The sequence below is a fragment of the Diabrotica virgifera genome, chromosome 5, assembly GCF_917563875.1.
Source record: "Diabrotica virgifera virgifera chromosome 5, PGI_DIABVI_V3a".
Classification (NCBI taxonomy): domain Eukaryota; kingdom Metazoa; phylum Arthropoda; class Insecta; order Coleoptera; family Chrysomelidae; genus Diabrotica; species Diabrotica virgifera.
Window position 1 is genome coordinate 240,209,214 of NC_065447.1, and position 20,475 is coordinate 240,229,688.

The 20,475-nt window shown below is 30.9% G+C and overlaps 1 protein-coding gene across 1 annotated transcript; it reads right to left on the minus strand.

The window, feature by feature from the left end:
- Positions 1-259: 259 nt before the first annotated feature.
- LOC114343486 (26S proteasome non-ATPase regulatory subunit 14) lies at positions 260-18,772 on the minus strand. Its single transcript, XM_028294327.2, has 3 exons — positions 18,426-18,772; positions 4,609-4,915; positions 260-852 (listed from the first exon to the last, which is right to left on the minus strand). Exons 1-3 carry the CDS (start codon positions 18,601-18,603, stop codon positions 402-404), a joined length of 936 nt encoding a protein of 311 aa, XP_028150128.1. The 5' UTR covers positions 18,604-18,772; the 3' UTR covers positions 260-401.
- Between the last annotated feature and the right edge of the window lie 1,703 nt (positions 18,773-20,475).

Below are 20,475 nucleotides of genomic sequence, written 5' to 3' on the forward strand. Positions count from 1 at the left end.
TCTTCCTAAGCTACACAATGCCATCAACATATTTTATGAGGAAAAACATGTTTTAATATAAAGGACAAATAGTGACAAAGATGAGAAAAGATGGAAAGCAGAAGAATTACAGGCCAATGAGCATGTTGAACTATTTTTAAATATTATGTTAAAAAGTTACAGATAAAGTGTAAAGATATCAGGAAAAGGAGGTTAAAGGATAGTTTCTAAAATAGTTACTGTTTTCTCCGTAGCTATATCATAGAAAAAAACAAACAACACTTAATAATAAGTTTTATTTTGATGTGTTACGCAACACAAATTCATGATGTGTTACGCAACACAAATTCATAATAAAAGTTTTTATTGAAAAAATATCTTATAAATAAGTTGCAATTATAGTAAAAAAAGAGATCCAGCAATTACTTAAAAACAACTGTATCTAGCATAGCTCCCAAGCACTGGACGATATTATTGGTCATCAAAATATCAACCTTTTCTTCTAAATGCCTCTTAGGATCTTGTTTGCCAACATTTTTAATAGCGAGCTGTTCTGGAGTCATTTTCTCCTCCTCTTCTAATGCCTTGTTGTAATTCTTGGCTAGTTCTAACATATCAGCAACAGTCTTTTCATTCACACTACAATTTTCAGAGTAATCTGCTAAAGTTAGACCATCCATCCAGGATTTTTTATGGAGATTTAGTAGCATTTTTTGTTCCAATTCATTCTTTCTGTAATTAATACTGATGGAGTAGTAATGCCGATTGAGACCATGAATCAAAGCCTGGACTGATGGTTTCTGTAGATGTCCTAAGTTGGATGTAGTTTGGCGCGGTTCTTGGCCCAATACCATCATATTCGGATTTATTAACCTTAAAAAAATGTAACGTTACTTATAGTTTGAAAAAATTGAGGTGCATGAATTAACTTACAAGAATTTAGATAAGCACAGAATATGCCACGGAAAAGATGCAATAGCGGAAACAGCAATAATGACAAAAAGTCAAAAAAGTGTTGGAAAAAGCAGAGCAAGAATATATTCCAGTAGATTGTCTGAGAGAAACTCCTTTTGCTAAGCCTTGAAAAGCTATTAAAGAGACAGCATTTCCGGGCAGCATTCGCACTGCATGTAGAAGGATTAAAGCAAATAATTTGATAAATTGTGCAGCTGCAAAAAAAAACATTTTTGACTGAGGATCAAAAGAAGAGACAAGCTGCATTTCGTAAGGAATTCATAAACCATGAAGACAACTTTTGGTCTAACATTGCATTTTATGATGAAAAAGTATTTCAATCACATAGCAATAGTTGAATAAGAGTTTATAGGCAGAGAAATCATAGGTTTGGTGGACAGTAGACTCTGTCAATATATGGGGATAAATATGTGCTGAAAGCCTAGGTGTTTGTTCTCATATAGAAGAAAAATTAACAGGATTATTATAAACTTACGTGCATAGAAATCGGCCCACTGAAAAATTTGGTCATTTTTGATGTCTCATATTTCCTAAACCTGTTGGCCGATTTAAGTGATTTTTTGAACATGTTATATCCTGATTCTTTAACAATACCACTGTAATAATATTGTTGCTAAACAGGTAAATTTTCATTGTATACCGGGTGTACCAATCAAACTGTGTTTTTTTCTCAAAGTTCGCATCACCATGTGGAATATTCTAGCATTTATAAAATATTGAAATTAAAACCCAACTATAGTTTCAGGTTTTCTTAACATTCTGTTTTTTGATTGATTCGTTTGTCTTGGATAATAAAAAAGTTAGGTACTTTAACAACTACACATGTTCCTCATGAATACACAGTGTTTCTAAATAAGTATGACAAACTTTAAGGGATAATTCTGAATGAAAAATAATGACAGTTGGCTTTATAAATGTATGTCCGCAAATGTTTCGTTTCCGAGATACGGGATGTTGAATTTTTTCTTACAAAGTGACGATTTATTTTATTGCTTTAAAACCGGTTGAGATATGCCAATGAAATTTGGTGGGTTTTAAGACGTAGTTATTGCACATTTTTTGACATACAATTAAGACTTTAATAGTCACTATTAGCGCGCATGTGTGTAATATGACCGATCATATTACCCGTATGCACGCTAATGGTGAATATAAAATTCTTAGTTTTATATCAAAAAATCCGCAACAACTATCTCTTAAAACCTACCAACTTTCATTTGCATATCTCAACTGGTTATAAAGCAATAAATAAGTCGTCAGTCTGTAAGAAAAAATTCAACATCCCGTATCTCGAAAACGAAACATTTGCGGACATACGTTTATAAAGCCAACTGTCATTATTTTTCCATGCAGAATTTCCCCTTAAAGTTTGTTGCACTTATTTAAAAACACCGTGTATTGATGAAGAACATGTCTAGTGGTTAAAGTAACTAACTTTTTTATTACCCAACATAAACGAATGAATCAAAAAATAATGTGTGTGTACTTTGTACGCACGTAAGAAGTTATACTTCTATTATAATATAATTTCAACGAAATAAATATACCTACTTAACAGTTACAATACAAAAAATTAACAATAATTACCAAAAATGAACCAAAACTCCAAATATTAAAAAAAAAAAAGAAAAAAATATGAATCGTCCGGGATTTGAACCCGCAATCTCGAGATTTTTTGATCTCTGGTCCAATGCTCTACCAACAAGGCCATCAAGCCGCATGCTAGTTACCTTTCAGATATACATAATTATACATCACGGTGACAAGTGAAACATAAAAATAGATGTTTTATTATTTTACGCCCAAGGAAGACAAATCCAAAGACACAAAATTATAATAAAAAACCTTTTAAACCACCTTTTTCAAATTGCGCAAGTTGTATTATTAATATTAATGTTAATAAATGAAATATAAATATTTTGACATTTCACAATTTGACAATTCACTTTTAACTGCAGTGCCTTAAAAATTTTAAAGCACTAGTGCCTTAAAGTAGCATTTTTAACGCTCCTATGGAGTCCTAAAAATTGCATTTTTAATAAGTTTGTAGAAAAATATATTTAAAAACACTAATATATATATTCTTTCCACACCTTGTCTGGACTGATACATACATAAATTAAAACATTTTGAAGTATAACTTCAAAAATATAATATGAAAACTATTTAAAAAGGCAGTATAACTATTAACTAACCTTTGTTGTTTCTCTTCCCACAAATTTTAAAATGCAACAACCATACATAACCAAACCGTCAACCGTCCAAACCACAGCTGCGCTACAGCTGCCATATTGGATAATTTTTGACATGTCATTTGAACATCCAATCAGAACAAAGTTATAATGCGCATGCGCCGGGATCGTAGGTTTTAACATATAAAAATTCACCCTCATATCGCGCATAAACAAGTATAACTTCAAAAACATAATGTTAAGAAAACCTGAGGTTATAGTTGGGTTTTAATTTCAGTATTTTATAAATGCTAGAATATTCCACAGGGTGATGCGAACTTTGAGAAAAAAACACAGTTTGATTGGTACACCCGGTATACAATGAAAATTCACCTGTTTAGCAACAATATTATTCCATCAAAAATGACCAAATTTTTAAGTGGGCCGATTTCTATGCACGTAAGTTTATTACAAACATATTCTTGAGAACATAATGTTGCTATCAGTGATCCAGAGATTCACCAATACCAACTTCATCTTTCTGCATGACAATTACCCAATGCATATGAGTAGAATTATTTGAGAATGTTTGAAAGACACTCATGTTAATGTTTTTTGTCTCTGTTTTTTCCAGAGTCCAGATCTTAACCTTTCCGGAACCGTGCTACAGAAACTTATGCTTCAGGCTGTGTGGGGTAACTATGGTACCCCACTAAAATACTTTAATAAATCATTTAAATTATACGTTATTGTTTGGAAAGTTATACAGTAAAGCACTAGTCACTGAAATAATTTGTTTTTATTATTAAACAATGTACATTTTTTTATTTTGACCTTTTATTAGAATTTGCTCTTATTCATTATTTTTACAGTCAGGACATACAAATTTTCTACTATCTTCTCGATGTATGCTGCAAATCGGTTTTCTGAATGTACTACATGATGTTTTAGTTTTTCTGTCTGATTTTCTGTAATGTCAACTGACACTTTGATTTTAATACGCAGTAGGCCATGTGGGGTAACGGAGGTACCCCAAGTAATTATACTTTCAATTTTAGTAGAAAATTAATAATTTTTATAAAAAAACGATTTGGTAATGTATTTTCTAAGATTACCTGGTGGGAGAAAAAAAATAAATATATTTTGAAAAGTTATAAAAACAAAACCGCATCTCGGGTACCTAAAATACCCCCCACGGTCACGGAAAGGTTAACCCCATCAAAGGCTTACCCATGTGTGGGTAGAGTTGACAATGAAATTAAATGAAAGAGTTAGGCAACAGAATAAAATTTAACTAGGGGAAGCAATTGAGCAGGCATGGGAGGAGCTTGTTGAATATAACATGAGGAGATTGGTACTATATATAAACAGAAAATTGCAAAGTTTTATTGACAATAGTTGGACTTCCACCAAATATTAATTGTATTACTGTTTTGTAGAATTGTTATGCTACATAAAAAATAATATAACTTTAAATACAAACCTAAAGGCATCAATAACGACTTTGCCTTTCACTGACTGGATTGGATCAACTACTACTGCTACAGCTCTTTCCGAGAGAGCCTCAAAACTTTGCTGGGTGTTGATATCCACTCCAGACAACCAACATCCGAAACCTGGATGGGAATGATACCACCCCACAACCATTTCTGGCCTACCAGTCTGTCTTAACATGTCAAGCATTTTTGCTTGAAAAACTGGATCAACAGCTTCTACACTGACACCGGTACCAGTCTGAGGCATAGCAAATACATCGATTACACGAACGGTATAGTCATCTACGAATTCTCCTGGAGTATAAAAAAGTTTTTATTAATAAAAGTAAATGAAATAAAAATATACACATAATTAGATCAAACGAGTAGACACATCATTACACAAAATTATTGCAGGAGAGTAGACCGAAGTATATCTCAAGACCCTGTGACAAAAAAGATTCAAAAATTTATTGACTATGTTTACAAAAAAAAATTTTTGAATTGTAGCAAGTCGATTTGATGCATATATAAAATATATAAGATATATAAGATAATGTGTATATACAAATAACATACACTAAGCGCCAAAATTAACGCACCACCTTAAAAATGGGACATTTTTAATGTCTTATATTTCCTAAACCTGTTGTCCCATTTTAGTGATTTTTTTAATATGTTATAGCTTTATTTTTCAAGAATATCGATGTAATAATATTGTTGCTAAACAGATAAGTGTCATTGTATACCGGGTGTAGCAATGATAGTGTGTTTTTTCCTCAAAGTTTGGAACACTCTGTGGAATATTCTAGCGTATATAAAATATTGAAATTACAACTCAACTGTAACCTTAGGTTATTTTAACATTTTGCTTTTTGATTCATTAGCTTATGTTGGATAATAAAAAAGTTAGGTACTTTAATAACTAGCAACGTTCTTCATCAATACAGGGTGTTTCTAAACAAGTGCGACAAACTTTAAAGGGGTAATTCTGCATGAAAAAATAATGACCCTTTGCTTTATAAACATATGTCCGCAAATGCTTCGTTTCCGAGATACGGGATGTTGAATTTTTTCTTACAAACTGACGATTTATTTATTGCTCTAAAACCGGTTGAGATATATGCAAATGAAATTTGGTAGGTTTTAGAGGTAGTTATTGCGCATTTTTTGACATACAATTAAGAATTTTACATTCACCATTGGCGTGTACATGGGTAATATGACCGGGTAATATGACCCGTATGCACGCCAATGGTGAATATAAAATTCTTAATTGTATGCCAAAAGATGCGCAATAACTACCTCTTAAAACCTACCAAATTTCATTTGCATATCTCAACCGGTTTTAGAGCAATAAATAAATCGTCAGTTTGTAAGAAAAAATTAAACATCCTGTATCTCAGAAACGAAGCATTTGCGGACATATGTTTATAAAGCAAACGGTCATTATTTTTTCATGCAGAATTACCCCTTAAAGTTTGTCGCACTTATTTAGAAACACCCTGTATTGATGAAGAATGTTGCTAGTTATTAAAGTACCTAACTTTTTTATTATCCGACATAAGCGAATGAATCAAAAAGCAAAATGTTAAAATAGCCTAAGGTTACAGTTGAGTTGTAATTTCAATATTTTATATACGCTATAATATTCCACAGGGTGTTCCAAACTTTGAGGAAAAAACACACTATCATTGTTACACCCGGTATACAATGACACTTATCTGTTTAAGAACAATATTATTACATCGATATTCTTGAAGAATAAAGCTATAACATATTAAAAAAATCACGAAAATCGGACAACAGGTTTAGGAAATATCGGACATTAAAAATGTCCCATTTTTAAGGTGGTGCGTTAATTTTGGCGCTTAGTGTATATAGAAATATAAATACATTCACGCACATTCACAAAATGAGACATCGGAAAACATAGTCCTGTCGCCAGGGGGGTACAACGGCCTCCTTAATTCAGATGGACTTACCCAAGTTTTTTTATATATTTTGACCCGTAGAATACGAATTTTTTGGGTAACAGTTGATCCGGATGTCGATAAGATTGTTATAGACAAAGAACTTGAGGAATTACATAACAGTGATTTCTCGCAAAACAAAGCATATTTTTGTATTTTTTGGGTCATTTTAAGCAAAAAATATTCCTACAAGTTTTTTCGTAGAATGCATAGTTTTCGAGATAACCGCGGTTGAACTTTCAAAAAATCGAAAAATTGCAATTTTTGAACCCGAATAACTTTTGATTAAAAAATAAAGTAGCAATTCTGCTTACCGCATTTGAAAGTTTAAGTCAAATTATATCGGTTTTGATTATTTGCATTGCTAAAAATTAATTTTTTTATTGTTAAACTAATCTATAAACACATAGGTTTCCCGTGCCTAATACATGCGTTTTACCGCATGCTACGTAGAAATTGCCTCGCTTGCACTTGTAGCTACTCTACCTACTCGTTCGATTTTAAATGAGAAATCATAGAAAACATCACTCACATACTAGGTGTTTACTACAGTTTACAGCTTTGTTTAACAATAAAATAATAAATTTTTAGCAATGCAAATAATCAAAACCGTTATAATTTGACTTAAACAATGTTCCCGAATTGAATTCTGAGAATATTGAAGATAGGATAAAACAAGACAAAGCCAAAGTCGAGGAAATTATGAAACAAATGGGAAAAGATGAAGCGTTGGAGGATTTAGTGAAGGTTGTTCGAGTAGGAAAGAACACGGGTGGTAAGTCTCGTCCACTTAGAGCTATTTTTTCCAATAATGGTGTTGTTAAGGACATTTTAAGGAGTAAGAAAAGACTACAGAACTCAACAATCAAAATAAATAGTGATCAAACAAATATGCAAAGGGATATGTTCAGTAAAGCTTGGAAAGAATTAAAAGACAGACAAAATAAAGGCGAAAAAGACATTGCCATAAAATACAGAAATGGTGTACCAAAAATTGAATCATTCAAGAAAGAAGGAAAAAACTAATCTCATCCCCATTACAAGTTTATTGTCAGAACGTCGGAGGACTTCGTACAAAAATTCAAGATCTGATTAGTTCTATTTTATGTTCTGATTATGACATTTTTATATTTGTTGAAAGTTGGTTACACGAGGATATTTTAGATAGTGAAATTAAAATACCTTCATATAGAACTTTTAGATGTGATCGTGATAATAGTTATAAGTCAAGAGGAGGAGGTATTTTGATTGTTGTTAAAGACTACATTAAGGTAACTGTGCTGAAACCCTTGTACAAATCTATTGAACAACTTTTTCTTTTATGCTCATTTGGTAAAGAAAATTTTATAATTGGAGGGGTATATATTCCACCAAAATCCGTAGAACAAATATATGAACAACACTGTTTATCAGTCGAAGATATATCCCAAAGGTATAATCATCATAAGACATATATATTCGGAGACTTCAACCTTCCGGAAGCTTCATGGGATAACAATGAATCAGGTGTCTTGGTGAATTGTCCTCAAGGTTCACATGCATTGTACTTAGCTGAATTTTATGGGTACTTGAATTTTTTCCAGATGATTAATATTCCAAATGAAAGAAATGTGTTTTTAGACTTAATATTTACAAATGTTTGTGATTTACAAGTAGCAAAAGCCTCAGATCCGATTTTTAAAAATAGTTATCATCACATAAGTTACACTTACAGTATAGTTTGTGTGAACATCGAGGTAAGTCATTAGAATATACTGAATTTTATCATGATTTTGTAAATGCAGACTATGAAGGTCTCAATAACTATCTTTCAATGATACCTTGGGAAGACCATTTGAATTTGTCAAATGTTGATGATGCTTTAACAGAATTTTACAACATACTTAATATGTCACTATCATTGTTTGTACCGGTGAAAAGATTTAAAACTTCTAGTTATCCAAAATGGTTTGATGCCAACTTGCGTTATTTAGTTGTACAGAAAAAAATTGCTCATAAAAATTATTTAGCTTCCTGTAATCAAGAGGATTATGTGATTTTTTCAGAACTTAGGAGATTGTGTAAGGATCTATCAAATCAATGTTATAACACTTATCTGAATCAAGTAAATCATAATTTATGCAGTAATCCTAAGTACTTTTGGCAGTTTGTAAACAGTAAGAGATCATCAAATGATTTACCAAACAGTATGTACTATGGTAATGCTATAGCAACAAACGGACAACAGATTGCAAACTGTTTCCGTCAATTTTTTTCAACAGTTTATTCGCCACAATCAAATATTAATAACTTGGAAGTAAAGGGAAACAACAATCTTTTTATACCTAATTTTTCAATATCAGTGAAAGATATTTTCAACAACATTTTATCCCTACCCAATAAGTTAAGCAGTGGTCCAGATGGTATTCCCGATTACTTTCTAAAGAACTCTATATATTCACTAACTAATCCTTTATATATTCTTTTTGAGTCATCATTAAAGACATCAGTTTTCCCAACTTTATGGAAGCACTCTTATATCTGTCCAATTTTTAAATCAGGTAATAAACAAGACATAACAAATTATCGAAGCGTTTGTAAACAATCCTCTATACCAAAACTTTTTGATAGACTATTGCACGATCAATTAAAATTTTATTGTAAAGAGCGTCTAATACACAATCAACATGGATTTTCTCAGAATAAATCAACGGTAACAAATTTAGTACTCTTTGAACAAAAAATATTAAACGCGTTGGAGAATAAAAGTCAGATGGATACTATTTATACTGACTTCTCCAAGGCATTTGACAGAGTAGATCATAACATGTTATTGGGAAAATTAAATGCTTTTGGCTTCAGTCATCAATCCTTACAATGGTTCAATAGCTTTTTAAGAGATCGCACACAGCAGGTGAGAGTAGGTTGTTTTAATTCAAATATAATTCATGTGACATCAGGAGTACCCCAAGGAGCTCACTGTTCACCTTTGTTATTTAATATATTTGTGAACGATATATCAGAGTGTTTTAGAAATTGCGATTTCCTGATGTTTGCAGATGATTTGAAATTATTTAAATCCGTAGATTCAAATGTTGATGTAACATTAATTCAAGAAGATTTAGACCGGTTGAGTATTTGGTGTGAGAATAATATTTTGCATTTAAATGTTGCTAAATGCTGTTATATAAGCTTTTATAGAGGTAATAAAAAATATGATACTTCTTACACAATTAATGAAAATGAATTGTCTTATGTTAAAACAATAAAAGACTTAGGAGTCACATTTGATGAGCAGTTGCGTTTTGTGCAACATATAAATAGTGTAACAGTAAATGCATCAAAATCTTTGGGCTTTATCATTCGCAACTGTCTGAGACTATCTGTAGGGGCTTTAAGAACGGTATATTATGCTTTGGTTGTATCTAAAGTGGAATATGCATCTATTGTATGGTCTCCACAATACCAAGCTCATTCTACTACGTTGGAGAGATTGCAGAATAAATTTTTGAGATATTGTGCATACAAATTAAACATACGCATTACTAATCATGATTATACCTATATTTTAAAAACACTCAATATGAATTTATTAAAAACTCGACGAGATAACTCTGATTTGGTATTTGTGTTTAAATTAATAAATGGTTTAATTTGTTGTTCTGAACTTCTCCAATCTATTAATTTATATGTTCCCTCCAGAAGTCTCAGACATGTTGATTTGTTTTATATACCTTTTCATCGGACAAACTATGGTATGCATTCGCCCATTGAGCGAACACTAAAAATTATAAACGAGAATAACTTGGAAATGTTTGGTGTCTCCTTGGCTGGTTTTAAGAATCGGATTAAAAGAGCTTGACAGGTACTTTTTGTTTATTTGAACTGATTTGTGTAATAGATGTAATATGTGTAATCGATAACTATTAATATTTCGTTTTTGTTTAATAAGTATGTAATTAAGATTTATTTTACTCTAGTTTAGTAGATATTACAGAGATTGATTTTATACTGTATGTGTTGTAATGGGGGTAATCCCGTAAATAAATAAATAAATAAATAAATAAACTTTCAAATGCGGTAAGCAGAATTGCTACTTTATTTTTTAATCAAAAGTTATTCGGGTTTAAAATTTACAATTTTTCGATTTTTTGAAAGTTCAACCGCGGATATCTCGAAAACTATGCGTTCTACGAAAAAACTTGTAGGAATATTTTTTGCTTAAAATGACCCAAAAAATACAAAAAGATGTTTTGTTTTGCGAGAAATCGCTGTTATGTAATTCCTCAAGTTCTTTGTCTATAACAATCTTATCGACATCCGGATCAACTGTTACCCAAAAAATTCGTATTCTGCGGGTCAAAATATATAAAAAAAACTTGGGTAAGTCCATCTGAATTAAGGAGGCCGTTGTACCCCCCCCCTGGCGACAGGACTAACATAGTGAGTAATATTCATGTCCATGATACTGCTTTAAAATGATCAAAATATTCACTAACAGAGTAAAAAGCAAATCTCAAAAGATATTTTTCAGAATTACTTTAAATTTATTGATTGTAAGGTTTTTAAAACCCATAGGTAGGACATTATACAGCGTGTCTACTTAAGTTGGAAACATATGGGAAACTTTTTTGTTATTCATTTTACGAAAAAAAGTTATTCTTTATAAAAAGTTCTGCATGCTCTAAAACCTATATGTTAAAGTCAATAGAGTTTTTTTGTGATTTACTCAAACGATATTTGACTGTTCTGATATTACTGGCACCTCTTGTGCTGTAATTATGCAAGTCAGACTGTTTAATTAAAGTATCTGCAGTTTTGTGTGTTTCCACGAGAACACTGTATAGCCATAGTATTGGCAAGGGCATTATTTTATATTTAATAAATAATGGTTTGCACGATTCCAAGTATTCCAATAATGACTGAAGAAGCCAAAATATACTGGAAGATATAACTAAAGCACTAAAGACGACAAAAAAATAACAGCACCAGGATCAGGGAACATAAAAATGGAACTGAAATATGAAGGGAGGGAAGATTGGATCCTTTAAATAAGGGTTGTTCAATAAAATTGAAGAGGGCAGGAGATTCCAGATGAGTGGAATCTATCATAGATGTCCTCCATTTTCAAAAAAGGTAAAAAAGGTCAATAAACAACTATTGGGACCGTGCAAGTTCGGCAAAGTGACCTCTATTTCAACGCTCTGTACTTTTATTCGCGGTTTTAATTATATTGGCCAATTATATTAGTCCTGGTTGCTGGATAATTGTCAAGGCCATAGTCCAAAAAAATAATAAGAAGAAAAATAAGGTGCAGGTTATGTTATGCAAACGTAAACAATTGTATGTAGTAAATAAAATTAGTTATTAAAATGCAGTACTGCAAGCAAAATACAATTAATGGGGAACTTGCACATTTTTTTTTATTACATAATAATGTTCAGTTTTGTATAAAAATGAGATTTCCAAAATTTCCCGCTTCAAAAACTCATAATAACTTAGAAATACAAATTTAAAGTCTTCTTTATTTTAAAGTAGTTCAGACGGCCCGTGACGTCACATAGTTTTACATTAGTTTTTTATATGGTTATATCAGTGATGTGGGAGGGTTATATGTAAGTATATTCTTCTTCTTCTTCTTTAGTTTATTGGCCTCCACCTACTTGGGTATTTGGCCACAGCATCGTCGCGAAATATGGGAAAATATTTATATTGTAATGACATTTTTTGATCACTATACTTAATAGGAAGTGTGTACCTACTAAGTTTTATCGTTAAATACTTATGAGAATAATAATCAGAATAAAATCACAGTATAAAATTAGTAGGTATAATGGGAGTATAATGTACATAATATATGTACTTACTTATCTGCTTTAACTCCCCGAACTTCTCCGACGGAAAAATTTTCACTCTTTTGAAAATATGTAGCCACCATACACATATCAACTATACGCTGTGAGCTCGTACGTAGAGGGGATATTTACAAATTCGCGAACGCCAGTAGTGACAAGTTTGTAAACGTTTACCGGAAATTTGACATAAATGTCAAAGTGATTAATTTAAAATTAAAATTAAAAACATTAATTATAAACAATATTAGTTGGTCAAAGCTGTGGTATATATTTTTACCTTAAATATACTTACGTTTTAAATACTGAATTTAAGTTTTTTTAATGTTCCGTAATATCTAATTATAAATAATCTATTATAATCTTAGCGCCATCTACACGATTATTGTCAAAGTATCCGAAGTAAGAAATTTATATTTTATCAATAGAACGTCAAAATGATTAGAAAAATCTTTAAAAAATCCATTACAATTTAATTACTTTTTTGCGTTGTAAATATTAAGCGATAACAATTAAATAATAAATTTAAAAATTACCAGTAAAAGTTGAATTAGTAACCGCTAGGAGCGACACCAGCGAAGCTCAGAGCGTATAGGTAAGTTATCAGACTGCCCTTTACAAAAACCCTCTTCGGTCATTTTAAAAAATATATCTTAAAAACACTCAAATATATCAGAAATATAAATTATCAAATATATTTATAAAACTTAGTGTCAGTGTCAAAACGAATGCCAAACCTATGAGGGAACTTACACATTTTTTTATTACGTAATATTATTCAGTTTCCTTTAAAAATAATATTTCCAAACTTTCACGCGGTAAAACCTCAATAACTTAGAAGATAATTTAAAATCTATATATTTTTTTCTGTTTTCTGGCCTTGGTTTAGAAGAACCCTTAGCCAATGTAAAATAGTTCAAACGATCAAAAACGCTTGTGACGTTACATAACTGTATTTTCTACTGACGTTTATAGTGTCTAATTTAAAATTATATACAATTTTGTTTACTTTGTTGGTGCAGAATGTACATGCACAACTATATGACGTCACTATGCGTTTTGGACCACCTGTTTTAATTTGAATTTTTAATCGTCTTTAGGGGCCAAACGAAAGACAAACAAAACTTTTTTTATCTTTGATACATGTTTTAAATTATGTTCTGTTGTGATTTATAACATTTTTTTCGAATTTAAAAATTTATGCAAGTTCCCTATTAAATTTACCTTTATATAATAATTGCATATCATATCAATATTGTGGAGCAATATATAATTTTTCTGCTTCAATGACAGAAGGTATGAAATATACGTCAATTTGACAATTTCAATTTACAATATGAATTATTTAAGATAGTTGCAATATTTCTCCGTGACTCGCGGACAGTCGTTTCTCGTTTCCCTTCCAAGTACTTGCACACCGCGAATAGAGGGATCAGTGTAATGCCTTAATATCAAGAATCTTTTCTAGAGTTATAAAAGAAAAAATAGAGCAGCATATAGACCATTATGATGAAGAACAAGCCAGATTCCGAAAGGCCAGATTCCGAAAAGCCAGATCATGTCTAGATAATATATTCTTCATGAGAAGAGTGACAGAAAAGGACAACGAGGAAAATATTGAAAGACACATGACCTTTATCAACTTGGAGAAAGCATATAATAAGATAGTGTGTCCAGGAAACAACTGTGAAGAATGAAGATGATGAAGAAGCAAATGAGCAAAATACACAATAGAGAGAAATGGGTGAATATAACACAAAGACTATAAAGAAACACAGGTGCAAATAAAGTGAGGCAGAGAAATTAATAACAAAAAAATTTACCGCAACAAAAGGCCTCAAACAGGGATGTGGTTCCCCTAAACTTTTTAACATACATGTTTTTGAAAAGATGGAACAGAAAATGTGGAACAATGGGCTACTACTTTTTGCAGATAAGGATAAGGAAATGATATGGAAACATGATAAGGAAATTAAAGGAAGGGTATAAGCAATAAGGACTCAAGTTTAGAAGAGACTATTAAGAGTTGTAAGACTTTTACTAAGTATTTCGGGTCAATTATGAACTGAGATGATACTTGTATTTAATCAAAGAAAAAAAAAGTATCTTTCAGAGCATAGTGCCGAATATTATCCTATATGGATATCCCAGTAGTGTGAATTTAAAACATGTTTTTCGTCTTGGCAAAAAAACTAATGTAGTCAATGCTAAGCCTAGGTTAATCAAAGTAGTATTAAACTCTGAAACAGAAGTGCTTAATATTTTGAAAAATAAAAATAAAGTTGATAAGACTGTGTTAGGTAATTTACAGATAAAATCTGACTTAACTAAACTTCAACGTGATTATCTTTTGAAAGTAAGAACTGAGTTAACTAGTAGGGTTGCGAATGGTGAGACTAACTTAACAATTAGGTATATTAAGGGGGTACCCAAAATAATGGCAGCAAAAAACTCACAACTTCCAATACAGTAAACCAACAGCTTTCTTATTGTAATAATGTAAATAGTATTTATCAGAGTATACCTGTTAATACGGATATTATATATGTAAATGCTCAAAGTATAATTGGTAATTATGATCAAATATGTCAAAGTTTACTTTGCTATAATCCTAAAGTGTTGCTACTTAGCGAAACTAGAACAACTTCTGATGTTGAAGAGAAGGAAATTTACATTGAAAAATACAAATGCATTCGATGTGATTCAACTAGTCGCCATACTGGCGGAGTCTTAATATATATTCAAAGTAGTTATGAGTATTCTGTTGTGAAAACTTTTGTTCTGAACAAAAACTATTGGTGCAAGGTTGTTAAAATTAACTTTTTATCATCTATTTGGTTGGTGGGTTGTCTCTATCATTCACCTTCAAGTTCTGATGCTAAGTTCTTGGATGATTTTGAAAATATGTGTGATTGTATTATTGCTAGGAATTACAATTTTGTATTAATCGGTGACTTTAATTTGAATTTTTTTGCTGATACTTTTTATGTTAGGAAGGTTAAAAACCTATTATCAAACTATGGTATAAGACAGGTAATAAACAAACCAACACGCATAACAAATACAAGTAAAACGTTAGTTGATTATGTACTTACAAATGAGGATCAAATCACATCCAACGTTCATGATTCTCCTAAAATTAGTGATCACTCAGTAATATCAGTAAATCTTAATAATACGAAATCCACATCTAATATGATTATTAAACAATATAGAAATTTAAATGAAAAAAATTATTTGAAAATAAAAACTAACTTAATTTCATATAACTGGAATTTGGATTCTACTGATGTGGATGTTATCTACCAACAAATACATGAAAATTGTAAAATTGAAATTGATAATAATGCACCTATTCAGACTTGTAAACATAATCCTAAATTACCATGGTTTGATAATGAGGTTTATAAAAAAATTAAAATTCGTGATGATGCATATAAGAGTTTCAAATCATGTGGTCATGAAACACAAAAACAAGTTATGTGGAATAATTTCAAAAAACATAGAAATGATGTAGTTAGTACTTTAAAGTCCAAAAAATCTGTATACTATTATAATCAAATAGATAATTATAGATCAAATCCTAAAAAAATGTGGAAGACACTAAAAAAATTGGTCAATACAAATACAAAAGATACACCTAAATGTGTTCAATTTCGATGTAACATCACTGGTGAAATAGCCGTTAAAAGAGACAGTATGGACATATCTATGGGTTTTAATGAATATTTTGTTGAGAGTATTTCTAGTATTGTAAGTCATGCAGATTTTTTTAATGATTGGATAAATGTAAATTGTAATCTTTATTTGCCATTTGACAATTTTGTACAATTAACTTTGAAAGAGTTAGGTTCATTTATGAATGTGTTAGATAATAAATATTCTAACTATGAAATTTTAAATGGTAGAACGTTAAAGGAAATTTATGAGACAATTGGTCACATCATACTAAACTTAATTAATATGTCACTGGATGCTGGTAAGGTGCCAAATCAGCTTAAAACTAGTACAATTATTCCTATCCAAAAGATCAGTAATACAAATAAGGCTGAGGAATTTAGACCTATTAATACATTACCGACAATTGAGAAACTCCTGGAGCTAGTTGTTTATGAGCAATTAATGGAACATGTAAAAAGGAATTCAATTTTAATAGAAAATCAATCTGGGTTTAGAAAGAACCATTCTTGTGAAACTGCATTACAACTAACAATCTGCAAGCTAAAGAATGATATAAAAGATGGTAAATATACTATTGGAGTTTTTTTGGATCTGAAAAGAGCTTTTGAAACCATTGATAGAAACATTTTATTAGCTAAAATTGAACAATATGGAGTTTCCGGTAAGGTTTTAAGTTGGTTTGAAGATTATCTAAGCAATCGCAGGCAAAAAGTATGTTTTAATAATACAGTATCGACTGAGAAAGACATTTTGGTAGGGGTACCTCAAGGTAGTGTCCTTGGACCACTCCTCTTCATACTGTATATAAATGATATAGATTTGTTTTTGGATTGTGAATTTATCAATCTTTTTGCTGATGATACTTTGATAGCATGTAGTGATGTTAAGTTAGAGAATGCTGTAGAGAAGATGAACAGAACACTTGATTGAGTTAATAAATACCTCAACATGAATAAATTAAAACTAAATATTGATAAAACCAAAGCTGTTATTTTTACTACTAAATATAAGTATAGTTTAATAAATTTAAATCTGATTAATTTACACATTAACAATGAAGAGATCAAAATTGTAAAAACGGCAAAATATTTAGGTTTTCAGCTTGATAACGTGCTGTCATTTGATGGACATTTTGACTATATAAGTAAAAAAATTTCAAAAAAATTGTACTTTTTCACCAGAATAGCTCAAAATCTGTCTACTGAGACTAAAGTAACTGTATATAATACAATAATACAGCCACACTTTGATTACTGTGCATCGATTGTATATTTATTCAGTCTTAATAAAATTAGTCAGTTACAAAAACTTCAAAATAGAGGGATGCGCATCATATTAAGAACTAGTAGAATAACGCCAATATTGATTATGTTAAAATCACTTGAATGGTTGTCAGTTCGTCAACGTTTGCATTACCTAACCATGGTTTTTGTGTATAAAATATTGAACTCGTTGGCTCCATCTTACTTTCAAAGAGATGTACATGATTATAATACAAGGGGTACAAATAATCTACATATTGTTGAGTTTAAAAATAGCTTTATGATTAATTCTTTAATTTGCAAAGGGTTTAGAGAATATAATGAACTACCTCTCGATTTAAGAACTTGTAGAAACATTAATACATTCAAGTACAGTTTAAAAAAATATATTATAGAGAATAGGATGTGTTGAATGTATTTGTGTTGCCTTGTATGTATACTTATTGTGCTTACATTAATCGAATTGGTATTTTATTCAAATGTTTGTGGCTTTCGATATTGACATTTTAATTAGTTTCAGTTTTTTACTTTTTAAATTTTAAATTATCAAATGTTTGTGGTTTTAGGTATTGACATTTTAAATTAGTTTTAGTTTTTTACTTTTTAAATTATGTCATGGACTATATCAATACTTGTATTGTTTTGACTATATGTACTTTAGCATGTTTATATTAGGTTATCCTATTTCAAATAAAGTATTATATATATTATATGGAGTGGAAGTATGGTCAACGACAATGACAACAACAATGTTAAATAAAATAAGAACAAAGGAAATATGGAACAGAATGGAAGTAGAATGCTCAATTACAAAAAAAGTTGGAAAACAGAACCCTGCAGTGGTACGGACATGTTCAAAGAATGCCAGAGCACAGGTGGACGAAAAGAATATTGGACTAGGTCCAGGAAGAAAACGGAGACACCTGCTGTGAGATGGAAACCGTACGCTGTACATAGGATATGCTATGTATAATGCTGTGAAATAGAGTGCCGTGGAGGATGAAAACGGCGACTCATAATGTGAAAAAGCCGAAGAAGAGAAGAGAAAACTAAATGAAATAGGTCGCTATTTTCTTACCTAACATAAGACCCATTACTTCCATGGGTACTCCAGCTCGGCCGTGCTTCAACATTTTTAATAGTGCTAAGGAGGATATGTATACTTGTTCGGCAGTATCCACAACAGGAGCATCAGAAGGCGGCGGTGCCTGAGTTAAACCTGGCATTCCACCTCCTAGTCGAAGAAGTCTATCCATTTTATTGTTTAACAAATTAATGAAACTAATAAATAAGTTATTCTTGTTGGAAAATCACTCTGTTGTTTTGTTAATTCACTAAAAACGAAAATTCGTTACCTACAAGTTTTACAAAAACAACCGTGAGTATGACTTTTAGTTTTCGTTCTTACAAGTCATCTGTCAAAGTCAATGTTAAACGTCATCTCTTTGCATGCCTTGCGTGCGTTGCGTGTACTCGTGTACACCTAGACAAGGAACTTTCCTTGTCTAAGGTGTACACTCCGAGAGAGCAACACATTTACGGGAGAGATTAAATATCCAGCACGCAACCGCGCTGTTGCCAGATTTACATAGCGGGAATTTTAAAATTTCTAATGCGAATTGGTTTAAAATTTGACATCCGAATCTTAACCTTACTTTTGTGATTATTTATTTACAAATATTATGTAAATAAATTGAAACAAGTATTGTATGTACTGTGTTATAATTTAAAACGCTTAATTATGTTAGTCTTAAAAAAATTAAGCTCAAAAGAGATATACTTGTTTACAGTGCAAATTAATGGCAATAGGGATTTACGATTTCATTTGCAGGAAAAACATGGGCAACCTACCCAGTTGGTAAAATTTCAATTCAAAAACTCTTTAGGTAGGTATGGAATAACTTCCACATTATTATTTATTTTTTAAGTATTAAGGTTGATGTTGATATCAAAGGTAGTTTTATGTAGGTAGATACTAGATAAAAGTAAGCTATAAGTAGTATAACCACAGTATAGGAGGAATTCCTCCTATACTGTGATATAACCAAGGAATATAGACTGGTATAACTTCCCATGTAATAATCTGTTGTTTTTGTAGATTTTACTGTGTGGATGGCACAGGAAGAGAAACAAAATAATATTCAGTACTGCAGTCACAGGAGTACAAAAACATGAAGCATCTTATTATGTATGTATGCCATTCTCAAACAATAATTATTGTACAAAACAAGATAAAGATAGAGACACAGCTTTAAAATCCCAAGGATCCTGCGAAAAGAAAAGTGAAAATGTTGTCTCAATTAATGTAGTATAGATAGACATTTTTCTTTATTTTAGTATTAAATAATTATTTAAAATATTAATATGTAATAGTTTTAATAGTATTAATATGTATTGTATGAATAATTCCCATCATGTATCTGCTAGCTACAGCAACAAAATAAATAAAAATGAAAAAACATTTCAGTGACGTAGCACCTTTACTTTACCTGGCGGCGAGGTGAGTTATTAGGTAAATTCTATTTTCTTACATAATATACTTAAAAATTAATGGTGGTATTATTATGGTTTATATTGAAAGCCAAAGCAATTAAAATAATTTTTTGTGTTAATTATTTAACACATTCACAGACACGACTGCATATTAAGTCATTTACTCCATAAGAAGACGTGGCTACAGGCGAAGCGTGTCCGTAAAGGTGTTAATAATAATATTTTTACATCTATTGTGTTACACATACATTTTACTATTAAAGACAATTATGAAAATGTCAAAAACGCCCACAAAGTGGCTTTAAGTTTTATTACACAGTATGTGGACTTCAAATAGGACGATTATGTTAAGTATGAGCAGAACAAAGACTAACAATTAATGTTTTATTGTCATAGGTTGCCTTTTTTCATTATATTTAATGCATCTTTCTTTAAAATTCAGTAATCTATATATTTCAAATCCTCTAACTGACCAGCCAACAGAGTGAAGTCTAAATGACATGTTTTTTTTTAGTCTTAATTGGTAGGAGACGTAAACATGACCAAAATATGATGTCAGGTTTAATGACCAATTTGCCATCAATACATCACATCTAACTTGAATGACATTAAATTGAGCAATTAGTGACAACGTT

Bases quoted from the DNA above. Each gene is read 5' to 3' on its own strand.
- LOC114343486 (XM_028294327.2), bottom strand. From the start codon at position 18,603: ATGGATAGACTTCTTCGACTAGGAGGTGGAATGCCAGGTTTAACTCAG. The intron at 4,916-18,425 runs GTAAGAAAATAG...TTTATACTCCAG, and splicing joins AGTAATGGGTCTTATGTTAG to GAGAATTCGTAGATGACTAT. The intron at 853-4,608 runs GTTTGTATTTAA...CATTTTTTTAAG, and splicing joins GTCGTTATTGATGCCTTTAG to GTTAATAAATCCGAATATGA.